This window comes from Haliaeetus albicilla, chromosome 3 (genome assembly GCF_947461875.1).
Source record: "Haliaeetus albicilla chromosome 3, bHalAlb1.1, whole genome shotgun sequence".
Classification (NCBI taxonomy): Eukaryota; Metazoa; Chordata; class Aves; order Accipitriformes; family Accipitridae; genus Haliaeetus; species Haliaeetus albicilla.
The window spans coordinates 5,046,780-5,062,696 of NC_091485.1; the positions used below are offsets into that span (position 1 = coordinate 5,046,780).

Genomic DNA, 15,917 nt, shown 5'->3' on the forward strand with positions numbered 1-15,917 from the left:
TAAGTAAGGAGCAATGCCATTTCATGTAACATTCAGCAAACCATTATAAACAACATTGCTGTGCTCAGCTCAAATGTCTGCACGTTACGCACAGTCAGAAAAAAGCTACAAAGAATAATTTTTAGTCTGAAAAGCATCTGGAAATAAATTTTATCTATTTAGACAATCAAAGATGAGACTAAGAGGTGGCTTGCATGTGAATTTCACATACCCCCATGTGGAAAATATTTTTCCCCATAGTCCCAGGACTTTTCGTTGCATGCCTGCTCAGGTACCAAGACAGGGCATAACAGGGACCATGAAAATATCACATACAATAAAAGACCTGTTATTATTCTGAAGAGTCCATGCATAAGCTGAATAAGAACTGCTTCTCATTAAAGGCTCTTAAAGGTAGACAAAATAATAAGATCCAAGGAGACAGCTGATGCTAAAAAGTGACAGGCTTAAAACATGTTCTTGGAAGAAGTTCTGGAGACTGATCAGGGAAGGAGAACAGATTAAGTGTTCACAATGATCCTTCCTGACCTGAAACAAATCTACAGTTCAGAACCTATTCATTTACAAGCCATCCATATGACTAACTCTCCAATATAATTTAAAGAGCGATAGTCTAAATGATATCTAGGGAGAACAGCCAGTTGACTTCCATTTAACATCATCGTAACAGGCTTAACAGAAGATGTTAAAAGGAGGAACAAACAGGAACAGAGACAGCTGGAACCTCTGCTAGCCACTTACCCAAAGCAAATTTTCTTAGTTAGCATATGTGGTAGCTCTGTCAAAAGTGGTGATCAAACTGCTGGGGCTTCGGGGGTGGGGGTGCAGGGTGGGGAAGAGAAAAAAAAAAAGATACAAACAGGTAACAATAATCATCTTACTGTTTTTCTGTAAATCCTGCATTCTAAGAATCCCCTTTGAAAAATAATTGCTTGTAAAAACAAGAAGTCCTGTTAGTATGTATAAGTTTGTATTCATTTAGTCAGGCCATAAGAAAAACTGTCTCCCTCTCTCCCTACTCAAGCACAAAAGTACAAAAAGAAAATGTGCGTCATAAATCCTAGCTACTTCAAACATCAATTCCATTCCTTACCGGCACCAGGAACCGGCAGCCTCATAAGGGCTTTTGAGATACAAAAGTCGCTTTGAATAACACCATAAATTCATTTAGCTCTAAAACCAAAGCTGCACGCTTGCCTCCTAGCACTAACTATGGGTGCCTGTTTCTGCATTTATAACCTATCCTTTAGCAATAAAACCACTCCAAGTTGATTAGCGCAGCAGGTTATGTCCACATATAGGACAGAAACAGAAGTATACCACACAGCACACATTCCCTCATCAGCCCTGCACCCAGTCTCCCACTCCTTGGCTTGTCTCTCGAAGAGCTTCCACTACCATCTTTGCAGAGACACAGGTTACCCAAGTTTGGAATTTCACAGAACATACTCTTCAAGCAAAGCAGGCGACACTCTTAGAAGTAGGCAAAGTGGTCACAACTTGTCCCTCCAGAACTGCACCGAATTCATATTTTGCCTTCACGGATATTTTTTCAGCACCACACGCTGCTGTTGGATTGCACAGGGTCGGTCAACTACCTGGTTGTTTGTTGTTTCCAATGAGTGCTTTCACTTCATGTACAAGACCACAGAAACAAAAAAGAACTTTGTTCTCCATCTCACCTGTATCAGCTCTGCAATGCAGACAGACTATTGCACCATTTTACAAACTAGTACAAAAGTTTGCAGTTTTCTAAGACTCACAAAAGGAAAAGTGGGAGAAAAGCTTTCTTCCCAGATACCTACCGGGACTTGGAGTCTGACCCAATGCTCCTGCAGAAAAGCAGGCGGCACTATTTGGAGAGCTGCCCTCTGTAGCAAGAGCTCCCCAGGCCTAGGACTTCTCACAGGATCTATATTTGGTAGCTCCCGCAAGTCATTTCGCGCTGCTCTAGTCTTGACAGCCTTATGCTGTTAATGAGGTTAGTGCATATGCAATAAACAGGAATTCGTACTCTTTAAATATTGCCCTATCTTCCTTGCAACCTAACCATTCATTTGCCCTGTAGCTTGCAAAACCCAGCTTTTTCTAACACCTTACTGGAGACTTTGTTATTACTTAAAAGCTCTATCTGCCTTAAATTAAGAAATAACTTTTGACTTCAGTAAACAGTAAGATGCCTTGGAAATCCTTGCACTTCAGCTTGCCCACTTTCAACAGCCCCTGAAAGTCACAGGGAAGCCATAGAGGTTCTTCAGACTATTTTCTCTTCCTAGAAAGCTTCCAGCACTTAGCTTACTGAAACAGCTGGGAAAGTTCTCCACTCCTGGCATTACACAAACACTGAGAAACTGACAGTTGTAACAGTGAAAAATCTGCTTTCTGAAACAAACTTCTAATTAACAATATTTTCTATTTATGAAAGACTACATCTTTTTGCTTTGTCTGACAATTTTTCAGATTATGATCATGCTGGAAATGTTATCAGATGATCTGCTTCTCTCTGTCAAATTAAGATGAAACTCTTCTAGAAGAAAGACTTCTATCATTATCTAATACCATTAACGTGAGGGTGTAAGAAATCAAGGTCCCCTTTCCTGGCCATAACCATATTACTACAGCAAAATCTTTGCCAAAACAGCTGAACTTTTTTTTGAAAATACACTTTATGATCAAACGTGAAAATACATCAATATCCAAGCACACAAACTGTAACATGAGAGTATCTGCTGGCAAATTTCAATAGCAGCAAACAAAAACCACTTGTTTTTGTTTCACAGTGATGAATTTTTCTATTCCCATTCCCCTCCGAGGAATGCAGTCATCAACCTCAGTCTATTTTTTGCTAATATACAGACAAATGCTCAAACTCCTTCCTCATGTTCCCCATACTTTGTAAACATCTTTATTACTTAAAGCCAGAAATGACGCATCAGAAAGGTTTTACTTTAGGATAAATCTATAATGCAAATTGTGCATCAACATGCTACACAGGAAAAAAGCAATTGTAAGCAATACCAGCAAAAGAGGGGATGGCTCAGAGAATTCAAGAGGAAAAAGAAGTGAAGGCAGTGGGTAATCTCTGCTTGTTTCCAATTCTAAATTTAAGAACACTAGAAAAACATTTGTTGTGCAGATTATTTCCTCATAGATTGACCTCCTAAAATATAGTAAGCACCTTTCGTGAACTACCAAAATCCATCAATTAAAAAAAATTTTCCCCTCCAAGTGTCTACTGTTCACAACCAACAATTTGAGTACTGTTGCAAATATTTTGATGCCCCAAAGGCTCCCCTGTTTTCACACCCAAAACCAAGGGTTTGATTTGCTATTTTACAAATTTTGCAACAGTTCATCCAACAGAGAAATACCACTGTATGAGAGGAGGGGAGTGCAGGGAGACAGAGCAGGCATACAGGCAGATGATAGCTTAAGCAATCAGCTTAAAGGAGAAAAGGAAAAGTGCTACAGTCAGCATTTAATGGCTTCACTAGCCTCTGTAAAAGGAATCAGTGATCTCCGCTGTCTTAGTAAGCAGGTCCCCCCATTAAAAAGAAAACCCATCAAAATCAACATCATCTAATTAACTAGAAGTCAAGACCAGGACTCCAACGTGCTGCTGAGAGCTGCGTGCAGAATTCACTGTGCAAGGCAGACACTGGGCACACGTAAAGCCACCCTGCAGCTAGGTGTTCCGAGCCGCAGCTCACAACATGGCCTTGGCAGACGAGACTCGCAGGCTCAGGAGCAGTCACGGAGCAGGGCTGGGAACACTCCTCCTCGGAGAAAGGGGATGTCGGTTACAAATAAGAAAACATCCTGCCACCCTCTCTTCATTGCTGAACAGCAGGGGAAGAAAAAGAAAAAACCTAAATGAAGCCCAACACATGAAATAGCAGGAAAAGGGAGGAAAAGAAACTTCCACAACAAACAAGTTATATTGCTGCTGTATTAAACCAACTCTTCCCTCCACAGAGCTACAGCAGGACGTCTGAATTCACACAGAAATACATCGGCATCCAAAGATCACAGCATGAGAGAAGGTAAGCAGATACTGCCCACTGGACTTCACACTTCCAGGGTGCTGCCTACCCTAGTGATACGAGCAATTTTGAAGAATACCACCACTCTTCACTTGCTTGCTTAATTCAGAGAGATAACAGACTCATCATTCATCATCTCTCAAAGCAAAGCACTCATGGAAAGTTCATTATTCGGGAAGAATTTCTACTCAGTAAGTAGCCTGAATATAAAACCTACATACTGAGGATTTGCATCTCTGCTGAATAGTGATCTTTGTTGCGACACAACGATTGTACAGAGTACTGGCGTTTTCAGATCTGCTTATAAAAATGGAATTTCTTGGGTTTGGTCTTTTTACATAAATGGAAGCCCTGAATTTAAAATCCTACCGCATAACAGGTCCACCACTAACAAGGTATGGAAGAGATTTATTTCAATGACAGAAACCAACCTTGACCAATTCTGGATGGGAACAAGGGAGAAGGAAGAAAAACTTAATAAAACTGTTCCTTTTTGCAGAAAATGTGGAAACATTCACTTATACAATTAAAGCAGGTAACATTTGGACATTAAGTAATTTTGTTTGGACATAACACCAACAAAAAAGATGTGATGCAGTTAGCATCTTTATTTTATCCATCAATATTAAAATGAGAATTTGCTTACAGCCTAGGATACTGTTAAAGCTTAACACAGCCAACTGAAATTGCTTATCTATCATCTAATACATAACCTACAAGACCTCACATAGTGAAATGTACACAGTCAGAAACCTGAAACTTAAAAATGGGAAGTGGTTTCCTTGTTTAGTCTCAATTTAGGCAGAAAAAGAAACAGGTGTTTTCCCAGCCAAGACTGCTAAGCTACAAAATTCCTCTCAAGTCTACAACTATTACATATATATATATAAAACACCAATGAAAATAACACATACAATCAATTACTAGTACTATGAAGAACTACTGTCAAAAAGGATTATTTTCAAACAGCCACAAAAGAATTCATCCTTGGATAAGTCACCCTTGGAAACAATGTTGCAGTCTACAATAATTTAATTACAGGTCACAACCCCTAAGTTATAACACTGTGCTTTTCTAACTGTATATTTGATACTAGTATGTTCATACGAGCCCAGGTTCTTCAAAGGAAAGGACCTACACTCTGCACATATTTGTGTAGCGTTATTTGTTGTACTTCACAAACATTAAATTGGATCCTCTGTTAGGATTTCCAGTCTCTATTTATCATACAAACTGCACCACATGTATTAAAATCATGAAATACAGTAACATCTCAATTCAATGTGTTTTTCAGTATACTGAAAAAAAAAAAGGCAAAAAAAAAAAAAGGCAACATTTGGTATTTGTTTGGATAAAGGATAAACTATCTGTGGTTCCCTAACAGCAAGGAAGGGAAATAATCTGAATCTGTACAGATCAAAACCATAAACAGCCAATATAAATTAGCTCTTAATATTTTTCATGCTGGAGTCTGAATCTGGAACTTCAACAAGCATTTTGAAATAATCTCATCACAATATAGCTAATGGTCCAGGACATATTTGAATTGATGCATAGAAATAAACGGAAATAGCAAGTCAAATGAAGAGCAGATGGTCACTCTAAACACTTCATTATCCTCCAACCCTTTTATTTCTAATGTGGAAAGAATAAAAGAACATTTACCATAGTCTGCATTGGAAAACAAATACTAAAAACCCCCATGTGTTTCTCAAGTAATTTAAAATACTAACCCAGCAACACTGTACATACAGTTAACAGCTGTCAACTTCATCCTTCTAGCTAAAAATAAAAGAAATTATTTGTACTTATCCTTACATTTTACTTTGCAAAGGGTCTACAGATTCAGTGATGTATAAGTTCCCCCTTCTTCTTTCAACCTCCTTCCCACACCATTTGAGTTTTCAGGTCCATTTTTGTTGTCTCGTATGAAACCATGCATTTTTAAAGTGAAGGAGGTTTAACCTTTGAATTAACTATTTCACCAATCACTACCAATGTTCCCCTAATGTCTGCTCTACAACTGGGAATGCTCAGGACAAGTGGCCACCTGCACCATTTGTGCGCTGACAGACAGAACACTTTGCCAGTCAAGCTGGCTGAGCCAGCGACAGACCTTCCACAGTTCAGACCCCTGGCCACAGCTGGAAAATTGCATTTTTGTGGGGAAGGAACAGGACTGAAGAGCGTTCCAAATTTCTGACAACTGCAGAGAACCACAGAAATTATCTAAACTGGTAGGAGTGAATGGGACAGAGAACTATACTCGAGGCCCTAACCAGAAGGCAGCAGACCTCTAGTGCTCTTTAAAGAGATCCTCCACGGTGAACTGTTTCACAGCTTGTGTAGCTGCTCCTGGGATGCAAAGGAAACTGCTTTTACAGATTGGAAAAACAGAGTGGGGGGAAAAAACCCCGCAAAACTAGAAGAAATCTGCTCTTAATAAAAAGAAAATTCAGTAGGTATCATGCTAGTAATACAGATGATATCCACACAGAAAAAGTATAGAGACTTGCTCAGGGAGGAGACTGCAAAGGAGAAGAGTGGGTGGAAATGGCTGGGAATTTAAAAACAGAAGCCCTGAATAGGAAAACGGACCTATGCTTGGAGAAGGAGAGACACTAAATGAAGCCAGCCTCTCAGAGAAAGCTACGGGAAAAGAGATACTTACAGAGGGGCTACAAGCAGGAGCAGAAGGAAGCACGTGAGGATGAAAAGCATGCGCAGAGAAGCAAGGGTAGAGATAACCTGTCCCCTCTGTTTCAGAAAAGAAATGGCTAGACAATACATTCCATACTTTACATACCATTTCTAGTTTCTTCACCATTTCAGCCTGTCTCTTCCTGTACTACCTTCTGTAATCCAAACAAAACTAGTCCTCTGCTTGCTCTTCTATATGGGCTGCACTTCCAAAGTCTCTTTACTCTTATTTCCTCCCTCATAAGAACTTTTTACATGCCAAGACACTCTTTTTCCTCTTCAGGATCACTACTTAGAGCCTGAAGCTACAGCAACCTAGTCTGGAACACAACCGCTGGGGAAAAAAAAAAAAAAAAAAACAACAACAACAAAGCAGCCAAACATTAGATGTACACTGTTTACAAATAAACACATATTATCTAACTGTTCTGAAAGTTTCCTTCTTACTGACCATCTCCATTCACATCCATGGTGGTCTTCAGAGCATCTCCAGGGTTCGTGACCACGTAGTTAAGTTCAGTGCAAACAGCTGCTACTGAAATGCATTTTTGTGCTAACAAACAAGAGGCCCAGCCACAATGACATTTCACATGGTTACTTTCCTCAGCATAGGTGTGTTCTAGTCCATTGTAAAGAGGCTTCCGAAAGAATACATACAACAACCTTATCTTCTACCCATCTTTTCAAACACATAAGCTCTCCATCAGAGAATTAGTACTAGGTGCTCAGACTTTTATCTTTTCAGTATACTACTCCCATTATTGTCTTTCTCGCCCTCACTCATTGTCAACTTTGCAGCAGTGATCCTGTTACCCTTTCTATCTGTATTGCATTGAAAAATTATATTGGCTTCCATAAATAACTAAAGGAACTCAAAAGCAGAATTTATCTAACATATGCCAAAACAAAACCCTGTTCACCGTCTCCCTCTTTTACTATGTACTGTTGAAATGTCTTTTATCTGCTGTAGATTTATTGGGGATGTTTGGTGAGCATGTTCAGGGCCTTAAAATTCCCTCTTGTCTTTCAAGAACCTAACGCATCGTGCATTTCTGAAGCAAAGCTGCGGTCACATGCGCATACCCCACCTCATTCCTATTTCTAGGGGGCTGCGTATGTCCCTGGCTTTTAGTATCTGATTCTACTATGAACGCTTTTCACGCACCTTCTGTATACACAGCAACACATCCAAGTATACGGTACATGCCTAACATAATTAAAGGCTACTGCCAGAAGACAACACATCGAGTTCTAGCTACAGTTACTTGATCCGAGCTGTAAGGTAATGAAAAGGCATTTCAAGATGAGCTGCAGAAGCAAAATACCCAAGCCCTTCTAAAAAATGGAGCTTGATCAGTTTATGAAGGGGATTACAGGTGCTGGTGCCCGCAGGAGTTCATAAACATGAGAGGCCTTCCTAGTGCTGCAAATATGCTTTTAACATTTTCCAGCAAGTACTCTAATTTTATGTTGTTGAAAGGTAACTTCTGCATAAAGGCGGCATATTATCAATTTCCTAAGTGATAAAAGCTTTAAAGAATTAATAAAAAATCCTGTTCCCCATCTGATGTAATACATCTATTTGGATGGGGGGGTAACTCCTCAGTTAGATTCAAGTCATTCTCTGGAGTCTCCTAAGTGTCTACATGCGTACTAGCCCATTTCTTTAGAGTTAATATTCCTGAAGCGTCATTAGGAAATCACATGTGATATAAAAGAAAGCAAAAATGAGTTGTACTTCTCTCCCGGTATTTATAACTTTATGAAGTCAAATACACTAACCAATAAGTACAAGATTGAGATGACTACTCAAGAGCAAATTTAACATTTACATTTGATGTAAGCATAAAGGCCAGATAGCACATTTTGTTACATTCACGTTACTCCAGCAAGAAAAGGATACAACGCATAGAAGATTAGAGACTACAAAAGGGTATTGAAGAACATTCACTATCCCTATCCTGAAGTGTTTCCATAGCAGCCAAAACAATTATTAAAACAGATACACCAAAAGGAAGGCAAAGAAACAACACAAAAGCTATCCATCTGAAAACAACTCACAGATTTGAAGAGTTGTATTTGACTTGTTCATTAATCCAATCATTAAACATCACCTACTTTCCAGTACATCACACAGGTCTTTGTAATGACGTTCACAGCAGCACAGAAATTTATCAGAGCAAGGAGATTTTTAGAAAGGAGTATTTATGACAGAGAGTGCGTTGACTGGCTGTGGCTTCACATCACAGAAAATGTAAGGTATCCTGTATCTGCTTTGCAGGATGAGGATTTCCGTAGTAGAGTAAGCTTACCATTCGTTCCCTCTTTTTTATCCCACTTAGGTTACACAAACCCAAGAACACCCTACATGTGTTCATTCCCCTCCTGCCCTCCCCCAACTTATCACAGAATACTGTTTTCAGTGGCATTAAGAAAAGGGACACTAATTCCTGCTACCCTGGACAGTCCCACTGAATAGCCATCTTTCATATCCTCCCTTTAAGCTTTCATACAATGCACTGAATTAAAAATCAGACACTCGTATTTTAGAAATGCCAGCAACCACGTCTTAAAGTCAACAAAAATTTGGCTTTTTGGCCTCATCTGAGAGCCATCTATAGACTATTCCGTTTATATATTAACTAGCAGGCATCATCACCGCTGCGGAAATGTCAATGCGCTTTCCCTGCATTCTTTATGTAAGAACACAGCATCATCCATAACCAGTTTTTCCTCTCATTAAAGTCATGAGTCCTCCAGAAAAAAAGGCAAGATTGTTTTGACAGCAGCAAGCAAGTGGCCTTCCGTCTACCTACAGCCGAGCTACAAAATCCAAACAAGTAACAGCTTCCAATGTAAGCGAAGACACAACACAAAAGATACTAAACAGGTTCTCCATGGTAAAAAGAAATACGACGATACCTATGTGAGAGGGAGGAAAGGATGGTTTCTAATTTAAGTATTTTTCTCCTCGCGTCAATCCTTATAACTAGATTTCAGATGTGCAGTCGCGTGGTGTCAGGTCAAGAGGAAGTAATGACACCATCTATGCTCCCCCTTCCCGTGGGAAATCACCCCACAGCAAAAGAACTGGTCAACTGCCACTCACTCCCATACAACGGATCCAACCTTAATAGCATCTCACATTCAATACAGGGCCCCGAGGAGCTCCTGGGTTTTAAAAGCCATCCAGTGCATTATTCTATTTAGAAAGAATACTTTCAAAGTACAAGATTCCGGCCTTAATAGTGAACAGAAAAGCCAGCATCGTTAAGCAATCCTTGAAATTTCATGCAAGAAGCTGAGTACAGACACCATTATCCAGGGGTATCTACAGGGCTCAGAATAATTTTATCTTGACATTTGTATAGGGACAGCTGGGTAGGAAACAAGTTCAGGAAAGCCGGAGAACACCTACAAGTGAAAGAGTACAGAGCACCATAGAGGGCAGGCTAGCAGATGGGGTAGTCCGAGGGCAGAGGACATGCAGTAAAAAGAATGAAGTGCAAATGCCCCAGAAGGAAGCGGGCGCGGAAACGCAGATAAAGAAGAAAGGTGACCCTGGTCACAATATTGCTATACAGTCTAGAGAAGAGCAAGCTAAGGAAGGACTTGGACATCCAGGTAGATATGTACTATCCACCATGAGCAGACAAGAACTTACCAGATGTGCAGTTTCTAACACAGATACTATCACATAAATGATAACCTTAACCCCAAAGATAGTTATCAACCTACTGATGTAGGATTTATTTTTCCAGTACCACCATCAGCCCCCGCATATGAGAAAACACTGTGGCAGAACCTAATACATTTAACCTAGACAAAAGTTTCAGGGGTTTAGCTTTACTTGAATATTAAAAAAACCAAAACCATTAAGTCAACAAAAACCCCTGAAACTTTTTTCCTACACGTATAGCTAAAGTCTTCCTTCAGTCATGTCTTTTCTGTCATTCCTCCACGCAAACAAATAGATCCGGTAGTCTTTAAAAATCTAATAAACCTTTCAATTACTTCTAAGTCTTAGATAGCTGCCTAAAAAGTTGTAGTTGCAAGAGTATCACGTTCTGATATCAACAAGGTCCTTTTTCCACTGTAAAGACAACTGGGGTGTAATGTTAGCAGGCAGTAAAAAGAGCACTTTTTACAGATGCCAGTATCTCCTGAAATAAGTGCTTGTGAACACAATCAGCAGCACAGTAAAGTCCTCTGCCAATTAACTACACACTTGATTTCATGGGTAAGCTGCTCACTGGTAATGAAGCCCACATTCCCTCCCTTCCAATAAAATTTGAGCTGAAACGGGAAGAAAACACCATACAACATTTCTTTTTTTTCTTTAAACGGAAAAGATGCTACTCGATTCATTCAGCTTAACCAGTCCTGTACCACAGCTTCTGAGTATTAAAGCACGTTCCCTTTCAGGCCCTAATCCCATAAAATCTAGAGCTGCAAAGCTCAGAGAAACTTTACTGATCAATTTCTATAAATGGTGCAACGCCTCTTTCAGTTTTTCTAACTCTCAGTGTGGGTGTTACTTTCGTGAAAGAAAGGGAAAAAGCATGAGGAACAGATATGTAATTCAACAGAACCGTTTTTAATCCTCAAAACATTGACAGCTATTACGTGCTCCAGCGTCCTCCACCAGTCTAGGGATTTCAGTGAAAAAAAACAAACCCAAAACCAAACCAACTTCTTTCCCCTGTCTTTGGACAAATTAACTACAACCACCACATGTGCAGCTCACATTCTGAGAACACTGGCAGTCTAGGCTTTGTCTGGAGGTCAAATTCAAGCAAGAGTGCTCCACGGCTGCTTTACTGGACCAAGCAGATACTTCCATATACTTTCAATACTCAAGGATTAAGAAGAGTGCTATTACCTTACTTTCCGATGCTTCAAAACCACAGACCGTCTTAAACAGGCTCTACAGCAAAAGCTGAACCCTGATAAATCAGAGGGAGTATAACCTTAAGCAAAATATTTACTGAGCTTATCTACATAAACCACTAGAAGTAAATCCTTAGCACGTTGATAACATTCATCAAGTCTTCTTTAGAAAAGGTTCGTGCTGAGACGTTAGAAGGACTGCAGCAAGTTGCGAAGGAGATGGGAGGAGAGGAAATGTATTAGCATTTCCAATATCTGGAAATGCGTGATCCAGGCGGTGAGGCAAGGGAGGCCTGATAATTCTGCAGCAAGTATCTCTAGGTGGCTCCATTCACATACTTCTATATGCACTTGTAAGAGTCTTACTCCATCCCTTCGGTTTCTTTTAAGCAGAAACCATAGGGCTGGCAAATTCCACGTTTTAGTGAAATGATGCCAATGTATACAGATAACTATTAATATGAAAGGCACCTAACAAGATTCAAAAGGTACTCTTGAAAAAAAAAAACAAACCACCCCACTCTCTCTTTTACACTACGGGTTGTCACACTCGTTATTAGTAAGTTCCCCCATCTGTTTTTGTAGACAAAGCTCACTGGCTGGCGATTATTTGGGTTGAAATGGAAAGATGGTTACATGTTTTTCAAATACGATAAACTTCTGTATTATTTCATGGGAAACCTGGTTTTCAAGAGGGAGGGAAAGGGTCAGCAAAAAAAAAAAAAAGGACAGGTGTGGAGTATTTAGCAGCCGCGAGAGCGAAAAGTCTGGCAAAACCTAAATTCTGCAAATTCGCAATATACACCGCGCGGCTCCCTTTAACAGAGACGAGGACCTACAAAGGGCTCCGGGGATGCCGAAACCCCTACAAACGCGGCCCAACTTCACCAAGCGGGCAAACCCCAACGCACACACGGCTCGGCAGGCCGGCACCGTCCCTTCCTCATTCCTTCACCGCAGCACCAGGAAAAGGGGCGAAAAAAAACTTCAGCTCCGGCACCGGCCGGGCCGGGTCGCCCCTCACGGCCAGCGGGAGGGCGGGAAGAGAAATCACCTCAGGCATCCCTCAGGGGGGGAAGGCAACGCGCCACACACGCCCGAGCGAGGCCCCCGCAGCCCTTCGGCCAGCCCCGCTCGTCTCCCCGCCGGCAGAAAGGGTCAGAAAAGAGAGAAGAACGAGGCGGCTTCCCCCGCAGCCCCTCGCCTCACGGCCGCGGCCTCGCCCCGCTCTCCCCGCCGGCGCCACAGGTGCTGCGGGGCCGCCCCTGCCGGCTCCCCACACGGCAGCCCGCCAACCCTCCTCCTCCTCAAGCCGTGAGGGGGGGGACGGGGACACACAGCGGTAGACAGGGACGGTCCCTCCGGGGAGAGGCGCCGCGGAAGGCATCGCTGCGGGGGGGTGGATGTGGGGGGGGGGAGAACGGTTGCCCACCTCCACGCTCGCTCCGGGGAAAAAAGGGAGACGCAAGGCGGCGGGGAGAGCGGAGCGGCGGTCATGGCGGGGAGGGACGCCGCGCACCTGGCAGCAGGTGCAAGCAGGCGGGGATCGGAAGAAAGTAGCCGGGCTCGCCCGGAGAAGGGCGCATGTTGGGCGGCCGGGGCTGGGTCAGCCTTGTCAGCAGGACGATGCGGAGGAGGGAAGAAGGGAGAGGGGAGAGGCAAGCGCTGTTCCGCAGGCAAAGCGCACGTTACTCACCGGCAGCTCCACGCTGACTTCGGTCCCGTCTAGGAGGAGGACGCGGCACTGCAGCACCGGCTTACTGCCTCCGGCCGCCGGGATGTGGACGGGCGCTCCGCCGCCGTGCACGACCCCTCCGGGGTGCGGCGAGGAGGGGAACCCTCCCGCGGCGGCGGCGGCGGCGGCCGCTCCTCCTCGCAGCCCCCCGTCCCGCTCGTCCCCCTCACCGCCGAGCCCACCTCGCCCGGCTCCTCGCCCGTAGCGCTGCATCGACCGCCGGCCAAAGGTCCTGCGTAGGAACCGCAGCATCCTGGGGCGCCCTGCCCGGCCGCTCACACACACACACCCCCCCCCCGCCCGCCAGCCCGCCCCGCCGCCGCCGCCGGAGCCGGGAGCCCGCAGCTCCGCGCCCGGCCCGGCGCCGCCTCCCCACAGCAACGCAGCACCAGCGCCGCCCGCCGGGAACCAGGCCGTCCCCGCCGCCCCGCTCCGCCTATCCAGCAGTACGGCGGGGCCGGGCCGCGGTCCCTCCCACCGCCGAACCGAGGGCTTGAGGCCGGGAGGCGGAGGGGGAAGGCTGAGGGAGCGGCGGGCAGGGGGAGCTGCTGAGGCGGGCGGCGGCGGGAGGGACACCTGTGGTGGTAGGGGGGGGCCTCGGCCCCCTCAGCCCCGCTCCTCCGGCAAACAAACTGCCCCGGCGGTTGTGGGGACGATCGCGGCGGCCTCTGCGCCGTTGGCTTTGCCCCTCCCCACCGCCACCCCGGGCCGGGGAGGAGCGGCGAGGCCTCCAGCGGGGCCCGGTTTGCGGTTTAACAGCCCCTTCGGGCCGGGGAGGGAGAGGGGACGGGGCGGGGGGGGGGGGAGTTAATAGCGAAATAAAAAGGGATTGGGGAGAACGAACGAGGCCAGGTGCGTGCGAAAACGCTCCCGCCGTTGCCGTCGGTCGCCGAGGGTCCGGTGGTTTTAGGGAGGACGGGTTCCGCCATAAAAGCGAGGCACCTTCTCCCCAAATCTTCCTGGGGTTTCACTCCCTCTCGGTTCTGCTGCAAAGTGAGGGAGGAGTACGGGTTTATTCCAGCGCCGTAGCAAATCCATAGGCACAAATTGCTCCCTCGCGCAGTCGCTCCTGCCGATAAGTTAAATATTTATGTATTCCGGCTCGGGTGGGAGCGCGTCTGCTGAATAGCCACGTACAAAATACTGGACCCAAATAATATCTCGTGGAAGCAATCAGTGGGACTAATTCTACCACCCTACGGTCAGACGTGATCTAAGGGGCTTTGAACTGAAATAATTTGCTGCTTCTAAAGTTTTTTCGTTGTTTTTTTTTTCCTGCTGTGGATTTATTTCCCTTAACCTTGCTTCCAGGCCAGTTTACACAAGCATTGTCCTATTAGGTATTCGGAAAGCCTGCCAAAGTGTCTCGGCTTGTCATTTTTTATTGAGACTTGATAGTATTAGGGAACTGCCTGCTGCTTCTGCATCCTTTTCCGTGTTTCTTCGGTGCGCTGCATCAGGTCTCAAAGTGTCTCATCAGCCGAGACTGTCACTAAACTGCATGATCTTTGGCAGGGATGCATCGGCAGCCCTTTCGGCACTGTAGAGCTGCATAAAAGAGCTTTTACAGAAACAGAGTGGAAAGGTGCTAATCTTTGCCTGCTAATGTTCACAATCAAGAGTAGACAATTACAACAGATTATGGGGGGTTTCCTAATTTTTTTTTCTTGCATAAGGAGCAGAATTTGAATTTTCTTTCAGATCCTGAATGGTGCAGCACACTGCTTTGAGCACTGTGAAGGTATCACAGTCCCATCAAGCTCGTTTGCATACCATATGCAACACAAATGATCCTAAGGGTTGGAAATTCAGCAGAAATACCATTGTCTCTTGAGGGAGCTACAGCAATTCTGGTGCAAAGGAGAGTGGGGTGGAAGGGAGGTCTGGCATCACTCAGGACTGGCCTGGCAGAAAACCGAGCGAGTCTTTTGCAGTGCTAAAAAGCTTCTTTACTCAGCTGTGAGACTTCAGCCCTTTGTCTCAACTTCTGTCATGAAAACAGAAGTCTGCTATTTTAAAATATGTAAACCTAGGCTTGCCTGACTTGCAGTAGCAGCACACACGATACAGGCCAGTGGCCATACCCCAGAGGCAGTGCTGTATTTACATAGAGATGCTGAGGTCCCATTAAATCTCGTATTAAGCAATAGGAGATAATGCTCATTAGGATCTTCTGGAAGGAGTTGGGGCTGGTGGGGGGCAGGAAATAAAGCTGGTTCCTTAGTACCCAGCTTCTCTTGGAGTAAAACAATTCCACCATTATTTTGTCTCATGTTACCAGCAGAGCTATCTTTAGCCCTGAAACAAGAGCCTTGAGCAACTGTGGGTACTGAGGATGCCATGATACATTTATTGCGAGATGAGAAGTATTTAAACTAGTATTTACATTCAGGTTTTTACTTTTACGTTCCACTCATCTACACCCTCTCTTTGTTTTCAGGTGGGCAAGTGCTAAAGTGATTGCTGGTACGTCTGTCCTGGAGACCCTCCTCAGGGTGCCTACTGCTTGCTTGCTTTCCAGTAAGAGGCACAAGCAGAAACTGCTGTGG

General features: G+C 44.3%; 1 protein-coding gene across 3 annotated transcripts in view; it reads right to left on the minus strand.

Annotated features, from left to right (window-relative positions):
* The window catches only part of EPB41L4B (erythrocyte membrane protein band 4.1 like 4B), a 171,169-nt gene extending 157,503 nt beyond the window's left edge, over window positions 1–13,666 (minus strand). For 2 of the 3 annotated variants that reach the window (XM_069778719.1, XM_069778718.1), the window contains exon 1: window positions 13,330–13,666. In XM_069778719.1, the coding sequence (XP_069634820.1) occupies window positions 13,330–13,620 (291 nt within the window). In that variant the 5' untranslated portion in view covers window positions 13,621–13,666. The remainder of the gene's footprint in view (window positions 1–13,329) is intronic. The other variant, XM_069778720.1, reaches the window with a different exon arrangement.
* Between the last annotated feature and the right edge of the window lie 2,251 nt (window positions 13,667–15,917).